The sequence below is a fragment of the Vitis vinifera genome, chromosome 7 (genome assembly GCF_030704535.1).
Source record: "Vitis vinifera cultivar Pinot Noir 40024 chromosome 7, ASM3070453v1".
Lineage (NCBI taxonomy): Eukaryota > Viridiplantae > Streptophyta > Magnoliopsida > Vitales > Vitaceae > Vitis > Vitis vinifera.
In genome coordinates, this window is record NC_081811.1 from 10231653 (window position 1) to 10251467 (window position 19815).

The following is a 19815-nucleotide window of genomic DNA, read 5'->3' on the forward strand; positions in this document are numbered from 1 at the left end:
ATTAAAAAACAATTTCTAAAAACAAATTTCAAAAAATATGGTCAAAATAACCCATATTTTCATTTTACTTTTAAAAATTGGTGAAAACAATTCCTATTCTCTAAAAATTGTTTTCCATTTCACTTTATTTTTAAAAACTATTTCAAGAGAACAACTATCAAATAATGTTAGAAAATTTTAAAAACAGTTTTCTATTTTAAAAAATAGAAAATTGTTTTTAAATTATAAGGTCAAATAGGCTTTTAAATTCTGTTTGAGAAGTTTTTTTCAAAAATAATTATAAAAATTGAGAAAAAAAGTTTGTTTGTAGAAAAAAAATTGAAAACATGAATATATGTAGTTTTTTATTTATTTTATCATTGTTTGTATTTGTATAATCATTTTTTAAAATAATCCTAAAAAAAACTAAAGCTCTTAAAATAATTAAAAAATATTATCTCAAGTAATGTGACAAAACAGTTACCAAAGCAGCCGTGTGCAGCTGGGAAGGAAGGAATGATGGAATGATGGTTGACGATGTGGACATGCATGGTCCACGATAATGCCACCCAACGGTCAGCTTTCCCAGTCCGGAAAACCAGCACCCAAATCAGATTTCTCTCCTTTTTGCAATCCCAAACACCAGGTCCACCACCACCCCTGTTTTCTCCGGCCCCCACCCACCATTTTCTCCCTAACCGTTCAGTATTCACAAACAAATATGAATGAATAATTACTAGTAGGTGTTGTTTGGTGTTTTAGTTGAGTTGTTTGGATCAGGCAGCCAAGAATGTCAGATTCGCACTTGGACTGGACGCTCCTGGGCTCTGACCTAACAGCGCTCATCCTCTCCCACCTTCCCATCGCCTCCATCATACGCGCCTCCGCCGTCTGCAAGCTCTGGCGCTCCATCATCTCCACCCCCTTCTTCTCCAACCTCCTCTCCACCTCCGCCCACCACCATCCATGGTTTTTTCTCTTGGGACAGAGCAACATCTTACTCAAGAATAATCAGTCCTTTGCCTTCGACCCTGACTCCAACCTCTGGCTCCCCCTCCCCCCCTCCTTTCTCTTCCCTCCTCCCCACTACCACCACCACTCCCTCATCGGCTCTAACGGCCTCGTTTTGTCCACTACCTCCTCTTCTCGCTTCCTCTTCTCCCCAATTCTTTCCAAATCCTGGCACCTCACCTCCCCCCTCCGTTTCCCTCGCTCCAACCCTCTTGTCGGTGTTTTCTCAGATGGGTCTGGGTCCACAAAGTTTATCGTGGTGGGTGGCGTCAGATTCATTGGTGGGTTGGTGGACATTGAAGATAGATTGGATGTTGAGATCTACACCCCCAATTTGGATGCTTGGGAGCTTTGTCCGCCGCTGCCGGTGGATTTCAGATCTGGGAATTCATCGCAGTGGCTGTGCTCAGCTTTATACAAGGGAAAATTCTACGTGTTTGGAATATATTCTTGCTTCATTTCTGCCTTCCATTTGACCAAACACTTCTGGACCGAGGTCCAGACGCTGAGGCCGCCCGGCGTGTCGTTTTCGTTCCTCATCGCTTGCCGGGACCAGCTTGTGCTGGCTGGGCTCTGCAACTCGCCCCGCGGGCCGTCGGTGAATCTGTGGAGGGTTGATGAGGAGACGATGGAGTTCAGTGAGATTGCCATTATGCCTCAGGATTTGCTGTACAAATTGTTTGATGGTTATGGGGATGACAAGTTTGCAAGCTTGAAATGCGTGGGGTTGGGGAATTTGATCTATGTGTTCAATGAAGAGTACCACAAGAGTTACCCGGCTTGTGTTTGTGAAATTAACAGTGGGACTGGCAAGTGCAGCTGGAGGAGAATCCCCCATTTGCCCAAACCTGTCAATCAGTTTCACAAAGTCATTAGCTTTTGCTCCACCATTCCCCTTGGGAATATTCTCCGGATTGGAGAGGAGGAAATAGGGGCCTGATCAACATGTCTTTAAGGTTATACACAATAACCCAATACTCCCTGTTTTCTTTTTATGATGAATTTAATTCTATTATACATTAGAATTTTCTTGCATTTCCAGTTTTATCTTCAACCAATTCATACTGACTTCATTTAATGAATTAAACTCTGTATTTTATCACCTTATTATCATTTTATTAGTGTATAGTAGTTGAATTTAATGTGTTGTATGATATATATCATCAAGGATGCTAGTTTTCTCAATGAAAATTTGATCTGCTTGCTAAATCTTTATTTTCATATGAGATGTGTCATGATTTGTTCATTGAATTCAGACCATGAAGCTTGAAAAACCCACCTTGAAAAGATTTATCTAATAATGTTGACTTTTTTCTTGAAATACTTTCCTTCCTTCCATGTATATGTTTCTCGTTTTGGTGTTTTTCAATAAAATTGTACATTGTTAAAAAAATAGAAAAATTTCATAATGATTTCAAAATGATACACCTTTTTAAAAGAGAAATTCCAGATCATGTAGTGCATCCTTCCACTAGTTTGTATGGAGAGATATTTAATCGATAAACCAAAAAGGTCAAACGGGCTTATCATGCTGTTGTTTAAACAGTGAATGTTTATTTTATCCCTTGTGATTTGGTATGAGATTTATTTATTCATTTATTTCTGTTAAGGGTTGTATGTTTAAGTGTTGTTAACTGATAAAAATTTTAGTTGTAATTTTGGGAAGCAAGAATTGTAAAAGAAAAGAACCTTTTTTGGCAACTATCTAAAGAGTATTGGCTTAAAGATGGATTTTTACACTTTAAAATATTCTTGTTGCCCCCTTTAATCTCATTAGTGGATGGTTTAATAGGTTTACCTGTTTATTCCACAAAATACCATTTCTTTCAATTGGACATTTGAAGACGAGAATTTATGTCAAATCTAACTACTTGAAATTTATGAGTAATATCTACCAAATAAGGTTTCTTAGTATTGATGAAGACCCCTACTTTGTGGGCTACTTGTAAGTACCCTTTACCTTTTGGAATTCTGCTTTCTTATTCGCAACCATGGTAAAATTTTTATAAAAATGCCACTAGGCTGAAATTAATAAATCTTAATTAGTCTTAGATTCTAGAATTTCTTTCTTGGGTTGGAAGGTCCTGTGAAGAGAATATAATGGACTTGATTTCTTTTGCGTGGTTGTCGAGGTGGCAGGAAAAATGGAGGTATTTGCATTGGCCATCCTACCCCTCTTTGCTTGAAAGCCTTCTTCCTCATATTTTTGTGTAACACATGTTTGTCAGCTTACCTACCAACAACATTTTTTATACCATTCAAAGGTTTCCGTGACATATATAAAGATGGTGCTCCTACTCATGGAAGACTTTTCTAGTTTGTGAAGATGAATAGACATTATGAATTTCAAACTTGTGTTTGCATTTAGCTCCAAGGCTAGCATTAGCAAATCACTGCGATTCCTATCTCTTTTCTCTATGTGCTCATTTTTGTACATGCTTAATACCGTCCTTCCTCTCTTCAATGAGAAACATGAAAAGACTGTCTAGACATTTTTTTCTTCTTTTCTCCATTTTATAGTGCTAAAGGCATGCAGGAGAACTGGGTTTGCAATGCAATTATCATTCTATGCTTCTTAACTACACAAACATTTAATTCTGTACATTCGAAGTACTTCTGAATTTTGTTGTTATAACAGTGGCTTAGGAAGTTTCTGATTGGACATAATAATATCTAATTTTTCACTGTCTATTTGACAGCAATTGAGGAGATGGATTTTCAATACTGAACCACAGAGAGTTGTTGGAAATCATGTCTTTATTTAAGGAAACATCAGAATATAAAACCTGACTTGTGTATGTGACATTGGCAGTGGGTCAGGTAAATGCTGCTGGTGGAAGGTCCTTTATTTTCACCATGTATCAAGGTAATAAGCTGTTGTTCGATAATTCTGCTTAATGATTTTCTTAGAGGCAAAGAGATCAAGATCCGGGGCAGGTTTTTTTTTTTATTTCATCCATTTGTACTCTTGTATGATCAATCCCCAGGAACTCGCCTTTCTTAGTTCATTTTCATCTGTATTATATCATAGTCAGCATCATTGTAAGTGAATTTAAAATCACAATGTTATGAACTGTATGCTGTAATTAAGTGCTTAGCATTTATCTTTCAGAGACCCTCTTGCCTTGGTTGTTTTTATGAATGGGTTTAGAGGGACCACCTACATATTTGGCCTGCTGGATTAGTTGGCATGGATTTTAAAATTTAACTATATTATTTTCTTTCTATGGTTGGGAACCTCATTTGTTGCAGCAAAGCTGCTTTTTTTGTATGTTTTGTTTCAACTTGCATGCAATTATCTTGTAAAAATGAAACAAAAAATGGCATGCAGCATATGTAGCTGTGTTATCCTTTTGTTTCAGCACTAAGGTTTGTCCCCCAAACCCATCACTTCCAGATGAGTGCCTGATGCCTTTGCTAGGCTGTTAAAAGTCTTTAATCTATTACTATTTGATGAATTTTTTTACCTTTTTAGAGATGTTTAGTTTAATCTCAGTGCATATAAACTTGTTCTCCTTGTCTTGAAAAAAAAAAAAAATACATTCATAGAATTAAGTTCCAGTTTCCTGTTGAAGCTGGTTGAGGGCACAACTATGCCATGCCTAGTGTGATACAAATTATGCCCCCCTCTCTAATATTGTCCATGTTGGAATTTATCTCAAATTCCCATCTCAGTTCCACTATTTTATCAGAATTCTGTTTCTGTTTTGTGGCTGTCTTATGGAGTTTGTAGTCTAATAAGAAATTGGACTTTTGCCTCTATTCTTGTGAACTCATGAGGAAGAAATGAGGATGTGGTAGGTGTAGAGGATTTGTAGAGATATGTAGAAGAAAAGGAAATTCATCTGGACAAAATGGAAACATGGGTTTTGCTTCATGGGCATTTGTGCATAGAAACATGCTATGTTTGGGAATGGTTATAAAGAACTGTTTAGTTGCCAATTATTCCCAAAACAGGTTTTTGAGAATTGGGTGTTTTCGGAAGCATTGCAAAGATGACCTTAGGGTTGTATGATGGCTTGATGGAGCAGGGAAACATAGGGTTGTGTCTATCTCAATTGTCAAGGTTCAGCTTAGGGATCATAGATAGTCGATACTACAAAAGAGGCTTCAGTTCTCTCTCTCTCTCTCTATATATATATATCTCATTTCTTTATTGTTCATAGTGGATAACCTCAACTCATTGGTTGGTAGTTGGTTGGTAGGCGGATGTAGACATGGTATTCTCAAATCAGGTAATCAGCATTTGTTCACGTTGGACTTGTGTGTTAGTGTCATGCCCTACCTAGCATGGTAGTGATGAATTGGTTGCAACTTGGCATTAAACTATCTGCTCCTATGCCCTATCTTTATGACCGGGCCATACTTTACTCGGTTCCTTTTTGTTGAAGTTATAAAATTAGCAGGATGTGCGGAGTCATGGACAAGCACACAGGAGAGACTATCCCCTTTTTGTAGCTCTCTGCGTCCCTGCCGACGCTGGGTTGGCCCTCCAGGATGTAGCTCAGCGGTGGTGGATGAGAGGCCCCCAATTTGGTGCCTGATATATGCTTCCCTGTCTTGGTTTTCATCACTAACACTGCGTCATAATTTTAAAAGCCACAAAGCGCAGCCACAAAAGTATTTTAAGGTTTGGGGTCAAAATTAATTTTTATTTTCTGATTAGGACTTTCTTCATTTGCAAGATAATACACAACCTAATTCCTAAAATGGGTTAAGGCCTAACCTATCATGATTTGATGTTTGAACCCACAATCCTTCATATGCTATCACCATCTAATTAGCCTAAGCTTGATTATTTGGCTATTATTACTATTTTAAATTCAATAAAAATATTTAAAAATAGAGTCTCAAATTTAAAAGATAATATTAATACCTAATTCCTTTTAGCATTTATTGTTCAACATTAATACAATGTTTGTGATCAAATCCTGGAAAAAAAAAATTCAATTAACAAATTTTGAGTTGTAAGGAATTAGATTTTGATTCACTGATGTTTGTTTAGTAATGGATGAAATTAAAATGAAAATAATTCTTTCACCTGACTTTTATTGAATTGAATTGAAGAAGAAGACCGGCTAGTTTTCCCTTTCATGAAGAAGATTTTTCTCTTTTATAAAGATCTAAAGGGAAGAGAAAGGAAGAGAAGAAGAAGAAGAAGACTATCTAGTTTTCCCTTTTATGAAGGAGATCTAATGGTGAAGATGAAAGGGAAGGGAAGAAGAAGAAGAAGAAGGATGAAAGGGAAGAAGAGGCCCTGACTAGTTTTCTCCTTTATGAAGGAGATCTAAGGGTGAAAAAGAAGAAAAAAGAAAAGAAGACTGACTAGTTTTCCCTTTTATGAAGAAGCTCCAAGGGTGAAGATGAAAGGGAAGAGAAGAAGAAGAATAGAATGAGTGATGTTTGGATGTTGAAGGTAATTTAGTCCTTGTTAAGTGAATTCTAAATTTTCATTTTATTTAAAACACTATTAGACATTTGCATCTCATCTCTCTATATATCCACAAAGAAGAATGAGATTTGGGTTTGGAATAGGTGATATTTGGATGTTGAAGGGTAATTTAGTCCTTTTACATGTAAATTTTACTTAAGAAATGAAAATTAAGTGGATGTATAGAGAGATTAGATGCATGCTTTAAATAAAATGAAAATTTAGAATTCATTTAATAAGGAATTTCACTTATATTAATAAAAATATATTAATTATCATGACATACTTTCTTTCAATTCATATATATATATATATATATATAGAGAGAGAGAGAGAGAGGGAGAGAGAGAGAGAGAGAGAGAGAGAGAGAGAGAGAGAGAGAGAGAGAGTATATTTGATTGATAAAAGAAAAAAAAAACTTTTCAGCCTTCTCGAATAAGTTTTTTGAAAGATTTTAAAACTAAAAATCTATTTGAAAAAAATGATATTGAATAAGTGAAAGAGAATAGAGTGCAAGAAAAACAAAACAAAGTTGTAGAAGAGAAGATAGAGAGATAAAGGTCAATGTTTATAACTCAACTTTTTTTCCATTGATAAGGATATATCCCATATTCTTGTAGTTTTTAAAATCTTGTTATATATATATATATATATATATATATATATATATATATATATATTGCTTCACAACAATAAGAAACAAGCTCCTTTCCCTAACCACTCTTCTATGCATACTCCTTACTTTATAAGGTATCAAAGCTTCCTATTCCATCAAGCTTCTCAATGGCTAATTCATAAAATCGAGCCTTTGCCCTAATGAACCTACCTCTTCTTGTTCTTCACTTGTTATTAATTCATTTGATAATAACCCACTTCTCATTTCCATAAATGTAGAAGTTCAAACACCACTCAAACTCACCTTCATAAACTATACTTCTTGGCATTTTCAATTTTAAACACTCCTCGTCGGATATGACCTTATGGGATTCATAAATAGAAGTCAACCTTGCCCTTCACCAGTTCTAAACACTGATGTTAGTGAATCAATAAACCTGAAATATTTTATATGAATTTACCAAGGTCAACTTATTCTTAATGTTATAGTTAGCTCATTGTCACATACCATTATCACGTTTATCTCCTCTACAAAGACAAAAAAAGGCCTAGACAGCTTTAGCAACAACGTATGCTAAACCTTCATGAGGGCATATTGTGCAAATCAAAGGGTAGTTTTCTTACCTCATCAAAGGTGACCAAAATGTGATTGAATACACGCAAAATATTAATAGTTAAGTAGATGAGCTTGCCATGATGAATGCACTAGTCAACAATGAGGATTTAACAATCAAAATTCTGAATGGACTTAAAAATGAATTCAAGGATCTTGCAACTACAATACAAACCTAAGAAAATCCTATTTCCTTTTAGAGGTGACATGAAAAACATATCAACTTTGGAGCACATCTAAAGGAGGCTAAAAATAGTAATTGCCTTCCAACCACTACCAACTTTGCCCACATACTAGCACATGGCAATAAAATCCATACCCACGGTTCGAAATATAGCAACACCCAAAACCATGGCTAACATAAACATGACTTAACCTTCTCCAATGAGTCTCCTCAACATTGCAATCCCATGCTCAAACCCTATAAAGGATATTGTCAACTATGTGCACAACAAAGACACATTGCTCAATGTTGTTTGACCTTCAAGTATGTACCCTGTAACAATCAACTTGCCTATTACCAACATGTTGATACTTGTTCATGTCTCAATCACTCTCTTCCACTATAAGGAAAAAAAGAAGATAATTATAGGGAAAACAAGTCAAAAGTCATTGATTATCCATAACATGACTACCTTTAACTTGAACAACTCTTATTAATATGCATCATATACTTCGACTCGTATCTCCCAAAGAGTTTTAAGATCTTCCACTAATGGTGCCAAGTAAAAATCTATGTCATTATCAGGTTTTTGTGGACATGATATCAATAATGATAACATCATAAATTTCCTTTTCATGCACAACCATGGTAAAAGGTTGTATGTGATCATTATAATTGGCTAACAAATATGACGATTACTAAGAGAGTTGTGAGGATTTATACTATCTACTCAAATAGCAAGTCTAATGTTTCTAGTCTTAGAAGCAAACTCATGCCACAAATATAAACTAACTTCCATGATGGAGAATTAAACAAATGATGCAAATTCCCATCAAATTATCTTTCTTGGGCATGCCATATGAGATCTTTTACTATTTTTGAGAATTGAAACATTCTCTTAAACCTTAGGATAAGTAGGAAATACAACAAGACTTTTATAAGAACATCTATTCTCCTCTTGTTTCCTTTTTTATTTACCTTCCATCTAAATGTTCTAGTAATGACCTACTTAATTTATTATAGAAATTTTCGAGATTAATGATTGGACCATGCAAACTAGAAATACCTTTTCTTGGATAAAGGAACAAATAACTCGATTCATTTGCATATCACTTATCAATATATGAATATGATGCCCATAATAAATTCAAATTACCATGTTTCAATGTTCATTGAATACAAATGCATGTATTTTCTCATATTTCATTCCTAACACATTTAACTTCTTTTTTTTTTTTTTTTTTGGCCTCATACATGGACAAGGACATTTCATTATTCATTGATAGCATATTGTCTAACATTTGAAGTAAATGTGAAAAACTTTTGTCAAACCATGCATATCTTGCTTTCAAGTTATACAATTTTACCAATATAGATAACTTTGTAAACTTTGAACATGTATGATATAAAGGTTTTCTGGCATCTTCAAATAGTCTTCCAAATGATTAGGAATCCTTTGTTTGGTCATCTTGTGCAGCTTGTACCATCTGAATGCTATTGTCTAAATTATCAAAATTAAGTTGATCAACATGACATTCCTTCATAGTCATTGCTTCCTTACTAGGAATTGTCCCTCCATCCCAATATCATGTGTGGTAACTTTGATTAATTCTATTGAAATATCTCTAATCACTTAAGGAGTATGATTCATTAAGTTGTCATATTGTAAGCAAAGACATATAATATAATTCAAATATCTAACATTTAGAGTTATAAATTGAATAAAACTTTCAACCCCTTCGTCATACTCTCGCGATATTCTATCCTTAGACATCCAAGATCAATCCATTTCTAGGATGATTCAACTAAATTCCTATATAACACAAGTTGCATAAATTATTAATTACTAATTCATAAACTAAACAAAGATATAAATTGAGCTATGCAACTACTAAAGAAAATATTAAAAAATACAATAGCATCAAAATTGTACCTATGTTATATCACATGCAACCAACTGCATATTATGAATCTTAAATACTATATATTACTTCATTCAACTTGAATTAAATAAATGCAAAACTTCATTTTGTAGCATAAAATGAAAATTATCAATAGTGTGTAGGGATAATATCATAATTAGTATTTGATGATATATCATATATCATGATAATTCATTATGTATATAAATAGTAAACCAATGTAGGAAGATTAGGAATTTAGCTAATTTAGCATCATACAACTAAATCCAAAGTGTCCTATTTTATTGTATTCATTAAAACAAAGTAGTAGTAGAAAATTAATATAGCTCACTATTTGAATATGATCCAATTGTATATGTAGTGTATCAAATCCAAGTATGAACTCTTACTAAAAGAAATACATTTTTATTAAGTAGATTCTTAAAATTAAAATACTATTAATGCATATAGATTCCATGAACATGTTTGTCTTCACAAGATTATTGTTTTTATCTTGTCTAAGAATTGTATATTTTTAAAATATTACATAAAGATGTACAATTAAAAATTACCATGAAAATTTCAATAACATTTCCCCGTTACTTTCCATGTACAAGGTTTAGAGGGAAATAATCTACAATGTTGGTAACCTTTATCATGAGTACCGACATCATAACATCTTCTTTACACTTGTAAATATCTTGTATATATTGTAATTTCCAATGAGAAATTTTAATGTAAAAGTTTATTAGATACTTGTAATGAGAAATTTTAATGTAAAAGTTTGTTAGAAATTTGAATATATTTTAAGATTAATATTACTTAAACAAGAAAGTTAAATGCTAAATTAATTGAAATACAAGGAAAACTAAATGAGTGATTTTATAACTCACCTTCAAATAAATAAAAGACAAATCTCTAAATCCTTTATTTTTCCATTAGTGAGATTTAAGTCAATACTAGATTCGATGTTGAGTCATGCACACAAGAAGTCTAAATGATATTTAATCATTCTAAACTAAGGGTGGTGAAGAAATGTGAAGGAATACAATGAGGTGCTCTAGAGGCTTAATACATATTTGGCCAAATGAATAGTTTTTATCCTACTATGCTTAAGGATGTTTTTTTTTTCCTCTGGCTTGCATAGATCCTATGCACCTTGACTAGAATCTAAAATAACACAGAAAAAAAAAACATTGACTCTTAATAATATTTCATTCGATTTGTGTGTGTGTGTGCATGTGCATGTGCATGCACGCAATGAATTAATGCTTTATTTTTTCACTAAATATGGATGAAGTAAAAAATAAATAAAAAATTATTTGTTGATAATGGATAAAAGAACTACAACTTATCCAACCTACTAGAAAGGAAATATACAAAGGAAAATAGACACTATAATACATTTCAATCTGTCAATTCTAGTTGCTATAATTTAAAAAAGGGAAATCAATTCTTATATGCATTTAGGTGATATGATTGTATTAAATACATATTGATAAAAAAAAAAAAAAAACATATCCACTTACACCCAAATTATATGACGATGAGAAATTGTGGGCACAACCATAGAGTACTCCATAATTCCTATTAGTGTCATTCTAGTCTACCAATTCCCAACACCATGGGAATTTGACCTAAACTTTTAGGTGAAACAAGCTTACAAAAAAATATGGCCTTCCTTAAAAATGTGCAAACCACAATGTGAGGCAGACTTCAATTTAACTTTAGGCCTAGGTTTTGAATTTAATGAAGCTTACATGTTGTGCATCCTAAGTTTTGACCAAGCCAAATTCAAATTCTTTTTTTAAGTTCTTAAATAAGTTCAACCTTTTAGCTCGACCTTCAACGATGTCTCTTACATAAACATAAAAGATTAGTAACAATTTTTGTTCTTTGGTGGAGTGTATATCAATTTTACATTGTAGATAAAATAACATTTTATTGAGGGATTTTTCAATGCATTTTCAAACTAGGAAGTAATTGAAATTTCATAATAACTTGAGAAAGAATCAAGATTCATGATATGAAAGGAAGAGGTTTGGACATATTTGATTTACAATACTATCACATCTAAAAAAAAAAAAGAAATGAGGAAATTGAAAAAACCTAGGTTGTAAGGATGAAATGAAAGATGATAATATTACAATGATATACTGAAAGTAAATATTAAAAGTGAAAATTAGGATAACAAAAAATAAAAAATGTTCTTCCGCTTTCTTTGCAACCAAACATTGAAATGAAAATCTATAAAATAGAGAACAATCATTCCTCCATTTTCCCAACAACCAAAGTCCTAATCGGGAAATTTAGAAAACTAATAAAAATTAAACTTACATGTTTTTAGAAACCAAAATGGAAACTGATGAATAAAAATAAAATATGAAGAAAAAAAACCATTGAAAATGTAGATCAAGAAAACAAGGTTGTTGATTATTTATTTCTTTCAACATAAAGTTGTTAGAATTAAGGTTGCAAGTGTCAAAAGGGTTTCAAAATGAACAAACTAAGGTTTGATCTCAAGAAGATTAAGAAAACATCTTCAAGGGGAAATAAAACCATTATCAAATCTTATATATATATATATATGTCAAATATTGATTTAGGATTTGTTAGATTTCAAAATAAAACTGAATTTTAGATTAGATTTTGTTATGATTTTTTTTTTAAGGTTGTTTTTAAGTTCTTATTTTCAAGGGAGAATGGTTAACATCTTTCTGCCTATTTAATATTGTTTTGATTGACTAAATAATGAACATATTTTATTTTCCCCATAAAAACCTTTATGGAATATTAAAGTAGCGGACTCTATAACTAGTGTTCATGGTGAAGACAACTATGATAGGAACCCATAAAGGGGATGCCTAAAAAACTCATCAAGTTATTTCACCATTGGAGAAATCATTGAATGGATAGGACCACAACGACATTAATTTGAACCAACAAATTATGAACCATAGATTAAATGGTTCAAATTTTTTGCAATGGTCCTAGGCAGTCAAATTTTATCTACGAGGAAGGAAGAAGATAGGTTATTTAACTAAAGCGATTAACCAATCGAATGAGATAAATGCAACCTTTGCGAACTAGGATGTTGAGAATTCTCTAGTGATGACATGACTTTTTAACTCCATGGAGACTAAAATCTTTCAACACTACATGTACTACCAAATGGTGAAGGAAGTTTGGGATAGTGTAAAGGTGGTGTACTCTAACCTTGGAAATTCTATAAAAAATTGGAGATTATACCTCAATTCTATGGCCTAAAAAGGAGATCAAATTGTTACACAATACTATAACAGTTTGAAATCTCTTTGGCATGAATTAATCTAGTCACCAATATGGAATGAAGTTATCTTACTGATAGCACAAGGTACCAACAATTGCTCGAGAATGAGTGTGTTGTGGACTTCTTAGCAAGTCTAAACAAGAAACTTGACGATGTAAGAGGACGAATAATCGAAAGAGAGTTGCTACCTAATTTTCAAGCTGTTTTTTCCAAAGTTTGTAATGAGGGAACATGTCGTACACTCATGTTAACCAACATTGAATTGTCAATGGAGAATTCAATGCTTGCATCCAAGAGTTTTGAATCCAGTGGACAAAAATGAAATGACAAGAAGACAAAAAAAAAAGTCATGGCATACTCAGGAAACTTGTTGGAAATTGCATGGCAAGCCGCTAAATTAGAATAAAAAGGCATGTAGTGATGGTAAGGCATTCTCAATGATTATTGAGGAATCTCAAGGACACCAAATCATTTTAGAGATTCTTCCATTCACAAATGATTAATTAGATCATCTTTGCAAACTTCTCCAAAACTCTGTAAATTCCTTTTATTTTTATTTATTAGCTTATAAAAGTAATTACTTCATTGTAACCTTGCTTAGCGTCAATTCAAATTGCCCTTAGATCATAGATTCAAGCACAACATATCATATGGGTAATTGTTCCAAATTATATTCTACTTACAATCCTTGTTTAGGGAATCAAGTAGTAAAAATAACATATGATTCTCTTTCAGCTATTGTTGGAAAATGATAAATTATTATATCTCACTCCTTTACACTCCATAATGTTCTTTACATTCTGAAGTTGTCTTGTAACTTTCTATTTATTAGCAAATTAACTCAGGATAAAAAAAAATGTCAAGTTGGTTTTTTCCATGATCAATGTGAATTTTAGGAAATAAACTCGAGGAGGAGGATTGACAATGTTAAACAGAGTGGAGGCCTTTATTACCTTGAAGATGAAATTGAACTAGGAAAACAAACTTAGACTACTTGTTTATAATATATTTATATTTTTATTGCTAGTGATAATGAAATAATGTTATGACAATTTAGGCTAGGTCATCCTAATTTTCATTATCTTAAATATTTGTTTCCAAACTTTTTAAAAAATAAAAATCTGTCATTGTTTCAGTTTGAAATTTGTGAATTAACAAAATATCATCATGCATGTTTTCCTCCACAACCTTACAAAGCATCAAAACCTTTTTCAATTATTCATAGTGATGTTTGGGGGCCTTCTCGGGTTATTACTTTTTTCAACAAAAGATGGTTTATTACATATATTGATGATCACACACAAATTTGTTGTGTATATTTATCAAAGGAGAAATATAAGACAACACAAGTATTTAAAAATTTTCACAACATGGTTTAAACTAAAATTCAAGTTTTCCAAAGTGATAATGGAATGGAATATTTTAATAACATTTTGGGAAAATATTTTTTGGAAAATAGGATTGTGCATCAAAGTTCTTATAATAACACTCCACAATAAAATGAGGTAGGTGAAAGGAAAAATAAACACTTATTAGAAATAGCTCGATCTTTAATGTTTTCTAAAAAAACACCTATATATATATCTTTGGGGTGAAGCAATACTAACTACTTTTTTTTATTAATTGCGTATGTTAGCCCAAGGGTTCTCCTAATCAGGTTTTGATGATAACAAACCGTGGTTAAGTGACTAATTGCTTTAAATTGTTAAGAATCTCAGGTATAATCTCAAGGACCAAACGAATACGTGGTAAAGACCATTTGGAAGACTTGTGATCATAGGAAATGAATGTAAGATGATAGCATGAGTGCACTTAGGATGTTCATACATTTTCATACATCTTAGAAAACTCGGTTTATTCTTTAAAACTTGATTTTCTTTAAAACCCGAGTTTTATCAAATATACCTTAGGCAAATTGACTCAAAATTGACATATTAACTCTCCTAAAGACCTTGCCTAAGTATTGGAAAAGAAAGAAATAAAAAAGGATAGGTTTTCAGGGCCAAAAGGCTCATCCGGTCGAGGCTATGGCCAACCGGCTCAACCGGTTGGGGAACCGGTCGACCGGTTTCCCTTGTCCGGTCGAGGTCCGGTCGAGGGAGACAAAAACTTTCTCTCTCTCCCAGTAGCTTCCTCTTCCCGGTCGAGCCTCACCCTTTGTCCGGTCGAGGTCCGGTCGATGTCCGGTCGAAGTCCGGTCGAGGCAACGGTAACCTGCTATGCATTAAATGCTCCAATGGCTAGTGATCCGGTCGACCCTTTGCTCGTCCGGTCGAGGCTACTTTCTGCTGTTTTTGTCTCCCGAGCTTAGAAACCTATATATTGAGAGCTCCTCTTCATTTATGACTAAGAGAACAATTGCATTCAAAGCCTACCTACCTGTTCTTGATCAAAAAGGCTCTCATCCTCTTTCTTAGTGCATTAAACCATCAATTGCATATTCTTAGTGCACTCTTGCAATTCATCCTAGCTTTCTCTTGTACTTGAGCCTTCCTTAAGCTAGGTTGAGAGTTTCATCCTTGTGTAAACTGAGTGTGAAAGCCTTCAAGTGGTTCAAATCTTGAAGAGATTGTGTAAGAGCCCATTGGAGCCGGAATCCAAGTGTAAGACGATTGAAAGCTTGATTGTAGCTTCAAGCTAGTGGAACCCTCACTCGGTTAGGAGATTGAGGAGAGTGGACGTAGGCAAGGGAGTGCCGAACCACTATAAATCTGAGTTTGAATCCTTTACCTTTATCTCTTTCCTTTATTTATTTTGTGCATATATTGTTGTGTGGAAAAAGATTTTGAAAAACCCAGTTCACCCCCCCCCCCCCCCCTTTTGGGTATTTTCCTTAATTATTCATAGCCTTTGTTTTATCAATTGGTATCAGAGCTAGACCTCTTGCTTAAGACTTAATCGTCTAAGAGGAAAATGGCTATTCCATCAAGCTCATCTCAAACTGAAAATTTTTCAAAACATAGAGCTCCATTCTTTACGGGAACCGACTATCCCTATTGGAAAGCTAGAATGACTTGGTTCTTACAATCAACCGATTTAGATGTATGGGATGTCATTGAAGATGGCCCAACTTTTCCCACTAAATTAGTTGATGGAGTTTTGGTTCCAAAACCCAAGAAAGAATGGAATGAGCTTGATAGAAGAAATTTTCAATTAAATGCTAAAGTCGTCTTTACTTTGCAATGTGCTATGGATAGGAATGAATACAATAGAATATGCCAATGTAAATCTGCTAAGGAAATTTGGAGATTGCTTGAAATAACTCATGAAGGACCAAATCAAGTGAAAGAGTCAAAAATTAATATACTTGTCCATAACTATGAATTGTTTTCAATGAAAGAAACTGAAACTATTGTTGAGATGATCACTAGGTTCACTGAAATTGTCAATGGCCTTGAAGCATTGGGAAGGGTCATAAATGAATCCGAAAAGGTGATGAAGATATTGAGGTCTCTACCCTCAAAGTGGCATACAAAGGTCACCGCTATTCAAGAAGCTAAAGACTTGACCAAGCTACCTATGGAAGAACTCTTAGGGTCATTGATGACCTATGAAATCAGTTTGACAAAGCAACTACAAGAGAGTGAAGACAAGAAGAAGAAAAGCATAGCTCTCAAGGCCACAACCAAGGAAGAAGAAGATGTTGAAGAAGAAAAACCAAGTGAAGAAGATGATGATTTAGCTCTCATCACAAGAAAGCTAAACAAGTACATGAGAGGTGAAAGGTTTAGAGGGAAAAAGTTTACCTCTAGAAGAAATTCAAGAAGGGAATCCTCATCACATGGTGACAAAGATAAATGGGAAGAGAAAGGAGATTTGATATGCTTCAAATGCAAAAAGCCGGGACACATTAAATATGATTGTCCTCTCTACAAAATTGAAGCCAAAAGAAGAATGAAGAAGGCAATGATGGCCACTTGGAGTGAGAGTGAAGAATCTTCCGAGGAAGAAAAGGAAAAAGAAGTGGCAAACATGTGCTTCATGGCAATAGATGATCTTGATGAGGTAAACTCTAACTCTAGTGATGAAGATATGCATGTTATTTTTGAAGAACTATATGAGGATTTTGAAAAACTTAGTTTGAAAAATAATTCTCTTAAAAAGAGAATTCAAGAACTTGAAAAAGAACTTGAGGAAGTGAAAGAAAAGTTTTCAATTGATGAAATCTCAAAAACTCATCTTGAAAAAGAGAATGAGATTTTAAGAAATGAAAATGAAAATTTGAAAAAGAAAAATGAATGGTTGACCTCCTCTCTTTCAATTTTCTCTTGTGGACAAAAGTCCTTTGAAATGATCTTAGCAAGCCAAAAATGTGTTTTTGACAAACAAGGACTAGGATTCAAATCTTCAAAGAACCAAAAGTATTTTAAAAACTATTTTGTAAAAGAATCCTCAAGTGAATGTCCTTCCACTATTTGTAACTTTTGTGGAAGAGGAGGGCACATTAGTAGTACATGTCCCTTAAGAAATGGTGCTCAAAAGAATTCAAAAGCTAAGGTTAAAAAGGTTTGGATTGAAAAATCCAAAGTCACTAACCCTCAAGGACCCAAGAAGACATGGGTACCTAAATCAACTTGAATTCTATTTTGTAGGGCTCAAAGGAAGATAAGTGGTTCTTGGATAGTGGGTGCTCAAGACACATGACCGGAGATGAATCCAAGTTTGCCTTCCTTACAAAGAGAAAAGGAGGATATGTCACCTTTGGAGACAATGCAAAAGGAAGAATCATTGGTCAAGGTAACATAGGTAATGGTACATCCTCCCTTATTGAAAGTGTTTTATTAGTAGATGGTTTAAAACACAATCTTTTGAGCATTAGTCAACTTTGTGACAAAGGTTTTAAAGTAATTTTTGAAGCATCTCATTGTATCATCAAGGATATTCAAAATGACAAAACCATCTTCATGGGCCATAGATGTGAAAATGTATATGCTATAAATATTTCAAAATATGATGGCCATGATAGATGTTTTTCAAGCATGCATGATCAAAGTTGGTTGTGGCATAGGAGGTTGGGACATGCTAACATGGACCTCATTTCCCAACTCAACAAAGATGAACTCGTTAGAGGCCTTCCCAAAATTAATTTTCAAAAAGACAAAATTTGTGAAGCTTGTCAAATGGGAAAGCAAATCAAAAACTCTTTTAAAAACAAAAATTTCATCTCAACATCTAGACCTCTTGAATTGCTACACATGGATTTATTTGGTCCTTCTAGGACACCTAGTCTAGGAGGAAAATCTTATGCTTATGTCATTGTGGATGATTTCTCTAGATACACATGGGTCTTGTTTTTAAGTCAAAAGAGTGAAGCTTTTTATGAGTTTTCAAAATTTTGTAACAAGGTTCAAAATGAAAAAGGCTTTTCAATCACTTGCATTAGAAGTGATCATGGGAGAGAATTTGAGAATTTTGACTTTGAGGAATATTGCAATAAGCATGGTATCAATCACAATTTTTCGGCTCCTAGAACTCCTCAACAAAATGGGGTAGTTGAAAGGAAAAATAGAACTCTTCAAGAAATGGCTAGAACCATGCTAAATGAAAACAATTTGCCAAAGTATTTTTGGGCCGAAGCGGTAAACACTTCTTGCTATGTTTTAAATAGAATATTGTTGAGGCCCATTCTTAAGAAAACTCCCTATGAGCTTTGGAAAAACAAGAAACCCAACATTAGCTATTTCAAAGTCTTTGGGTGCAAATGTTTTATATTAAACACCAAAGATAATCTTGGAAAATTTGATGCAAAATCCGATGTTGGAATTTTTCTTGGCTACTCAACTTCAAGTAAAGCTTTTAGAGTTTTCAACAAAAGAACCATGGTTGTAGAAGAGTCCATCCATGTCATTTTTGATGAATCTAACAATTATCTTCAAGAAAGAGAAAGTGTTGATGATGAGTTAGGATTGGAGACCTCCATGGGAAAATTGCAAATTGAGGACAAAAGACAACAAGAAGAAAGTGGAGAGAATCCCAAGAAAGAAGATTCACCTTTGGCACTACCTCCTCCTCAACAAGTGCAAGGAGAATCAAGCCAAGACCTCCCAAAAGATTGGAAGTTTGTCATCAACCATCCACAAGATCAAATCATTGGTAATCCATCAAGTGGGGTAAGAACTAGATCATCCCTTAGAAATATTTGTAATAATCTTGCATTCATCTCTCAAATTGAACCTAAAAACATAAAAGATGCTATAGTTGATGAAAATTGGATGATTGCTATGCAAGAAGAATTAAATCAATTTGAAAGAAGTGAAGTATGGGAACTAGTACCAAGACCTTCAAATCAAAGTGTTATTGGAACTAAATGGGTCTTTAGAAACAAAATGGATGAAAATGGCATCATAGTAAGAAATAAGGCAAGATTGGTGGCCCAAGGGTATAATCAAGAAGAAGGAATAGACTATGAAGAGACTTTTGCCCCCGTAGCTAGATTGGAAGCAATTAGAATGTTGCTTGCTTTTGCATGTTTCAAAGACTTTATTCTATATCAAATGGATGTGAAAAGTGCTTTTCTAAATGGCTTCATAAATGAGGAAGTATATGTTGAACAACCACCCGGTTTTCAAAGCTTCAACTTTCCAAACCATGTTTTTAAACTTAAAAAGGCACTTTATGGTTTGAAACAAGCACCTAGAGCTTGGTATGAAAGACTAAGTAAATTTCTTTTGAAAAAGGGTTTTAAAATGGGAAAAATCGACACAACTCTTTTCATTAAAACCAAAGAAAAGGATATGCTTCTAGTTCAAATATATGTTGATGATATTATTTTTGGGGCTACTAATGACTCTCTTTGTGAAGATTTCTCTAAGT

The 19815-nt window shown here is 33.7% G+C and overlaps 1 protein-coding gene across 2 annotated transcripts; it reads left to right on the forward strand.

The window, feature by feature from the left end:
* Nucleotides 1-567: 567 nt before the first annotated feature.
* LOC100240837 (F-box/kelch-repeat protein At3g24760) lies at nucleotides 568-4101 on the forward strand. 2 transcript variants are annotated; one of them, XM_010654178.3, is made up of 2 exons: nucleotides 568-1946; nucleotides 3803-4101. In XM_010654178.3, the coding sequence occupies exon 1, from the start codon at nucleotides 770-772 to the stop codon at nucleotides 1928-1930; it is 1161 nt and encodes a 386-aa protein (XP_010652480.1). In that variant the 5' UTR covers nucleotides 568-769; the 3' UTR covers nucleotides 1931-1946; nucleotides 3803-4101. The 2 variants fall into 2 exon arrangements, with proteins under 2 accessions (XP_010652480.1, XP_002265647.1); XM_002265611.5 differs by having other exon boundaries at nucleotides 569-1946; nucleotides 3690-4101.
* Nucleotides 4102-19815: the final 15714 nt, after the last annotated feature.

Coding starts and splice junctions, on each gene's coding strand:
- LOC100240837 (XM_010654178.3), top strand. CDS start 770: ATGTCAGATTCGCACTTGGACTGGACGCTCCTGGGCTCTGACCTAACA.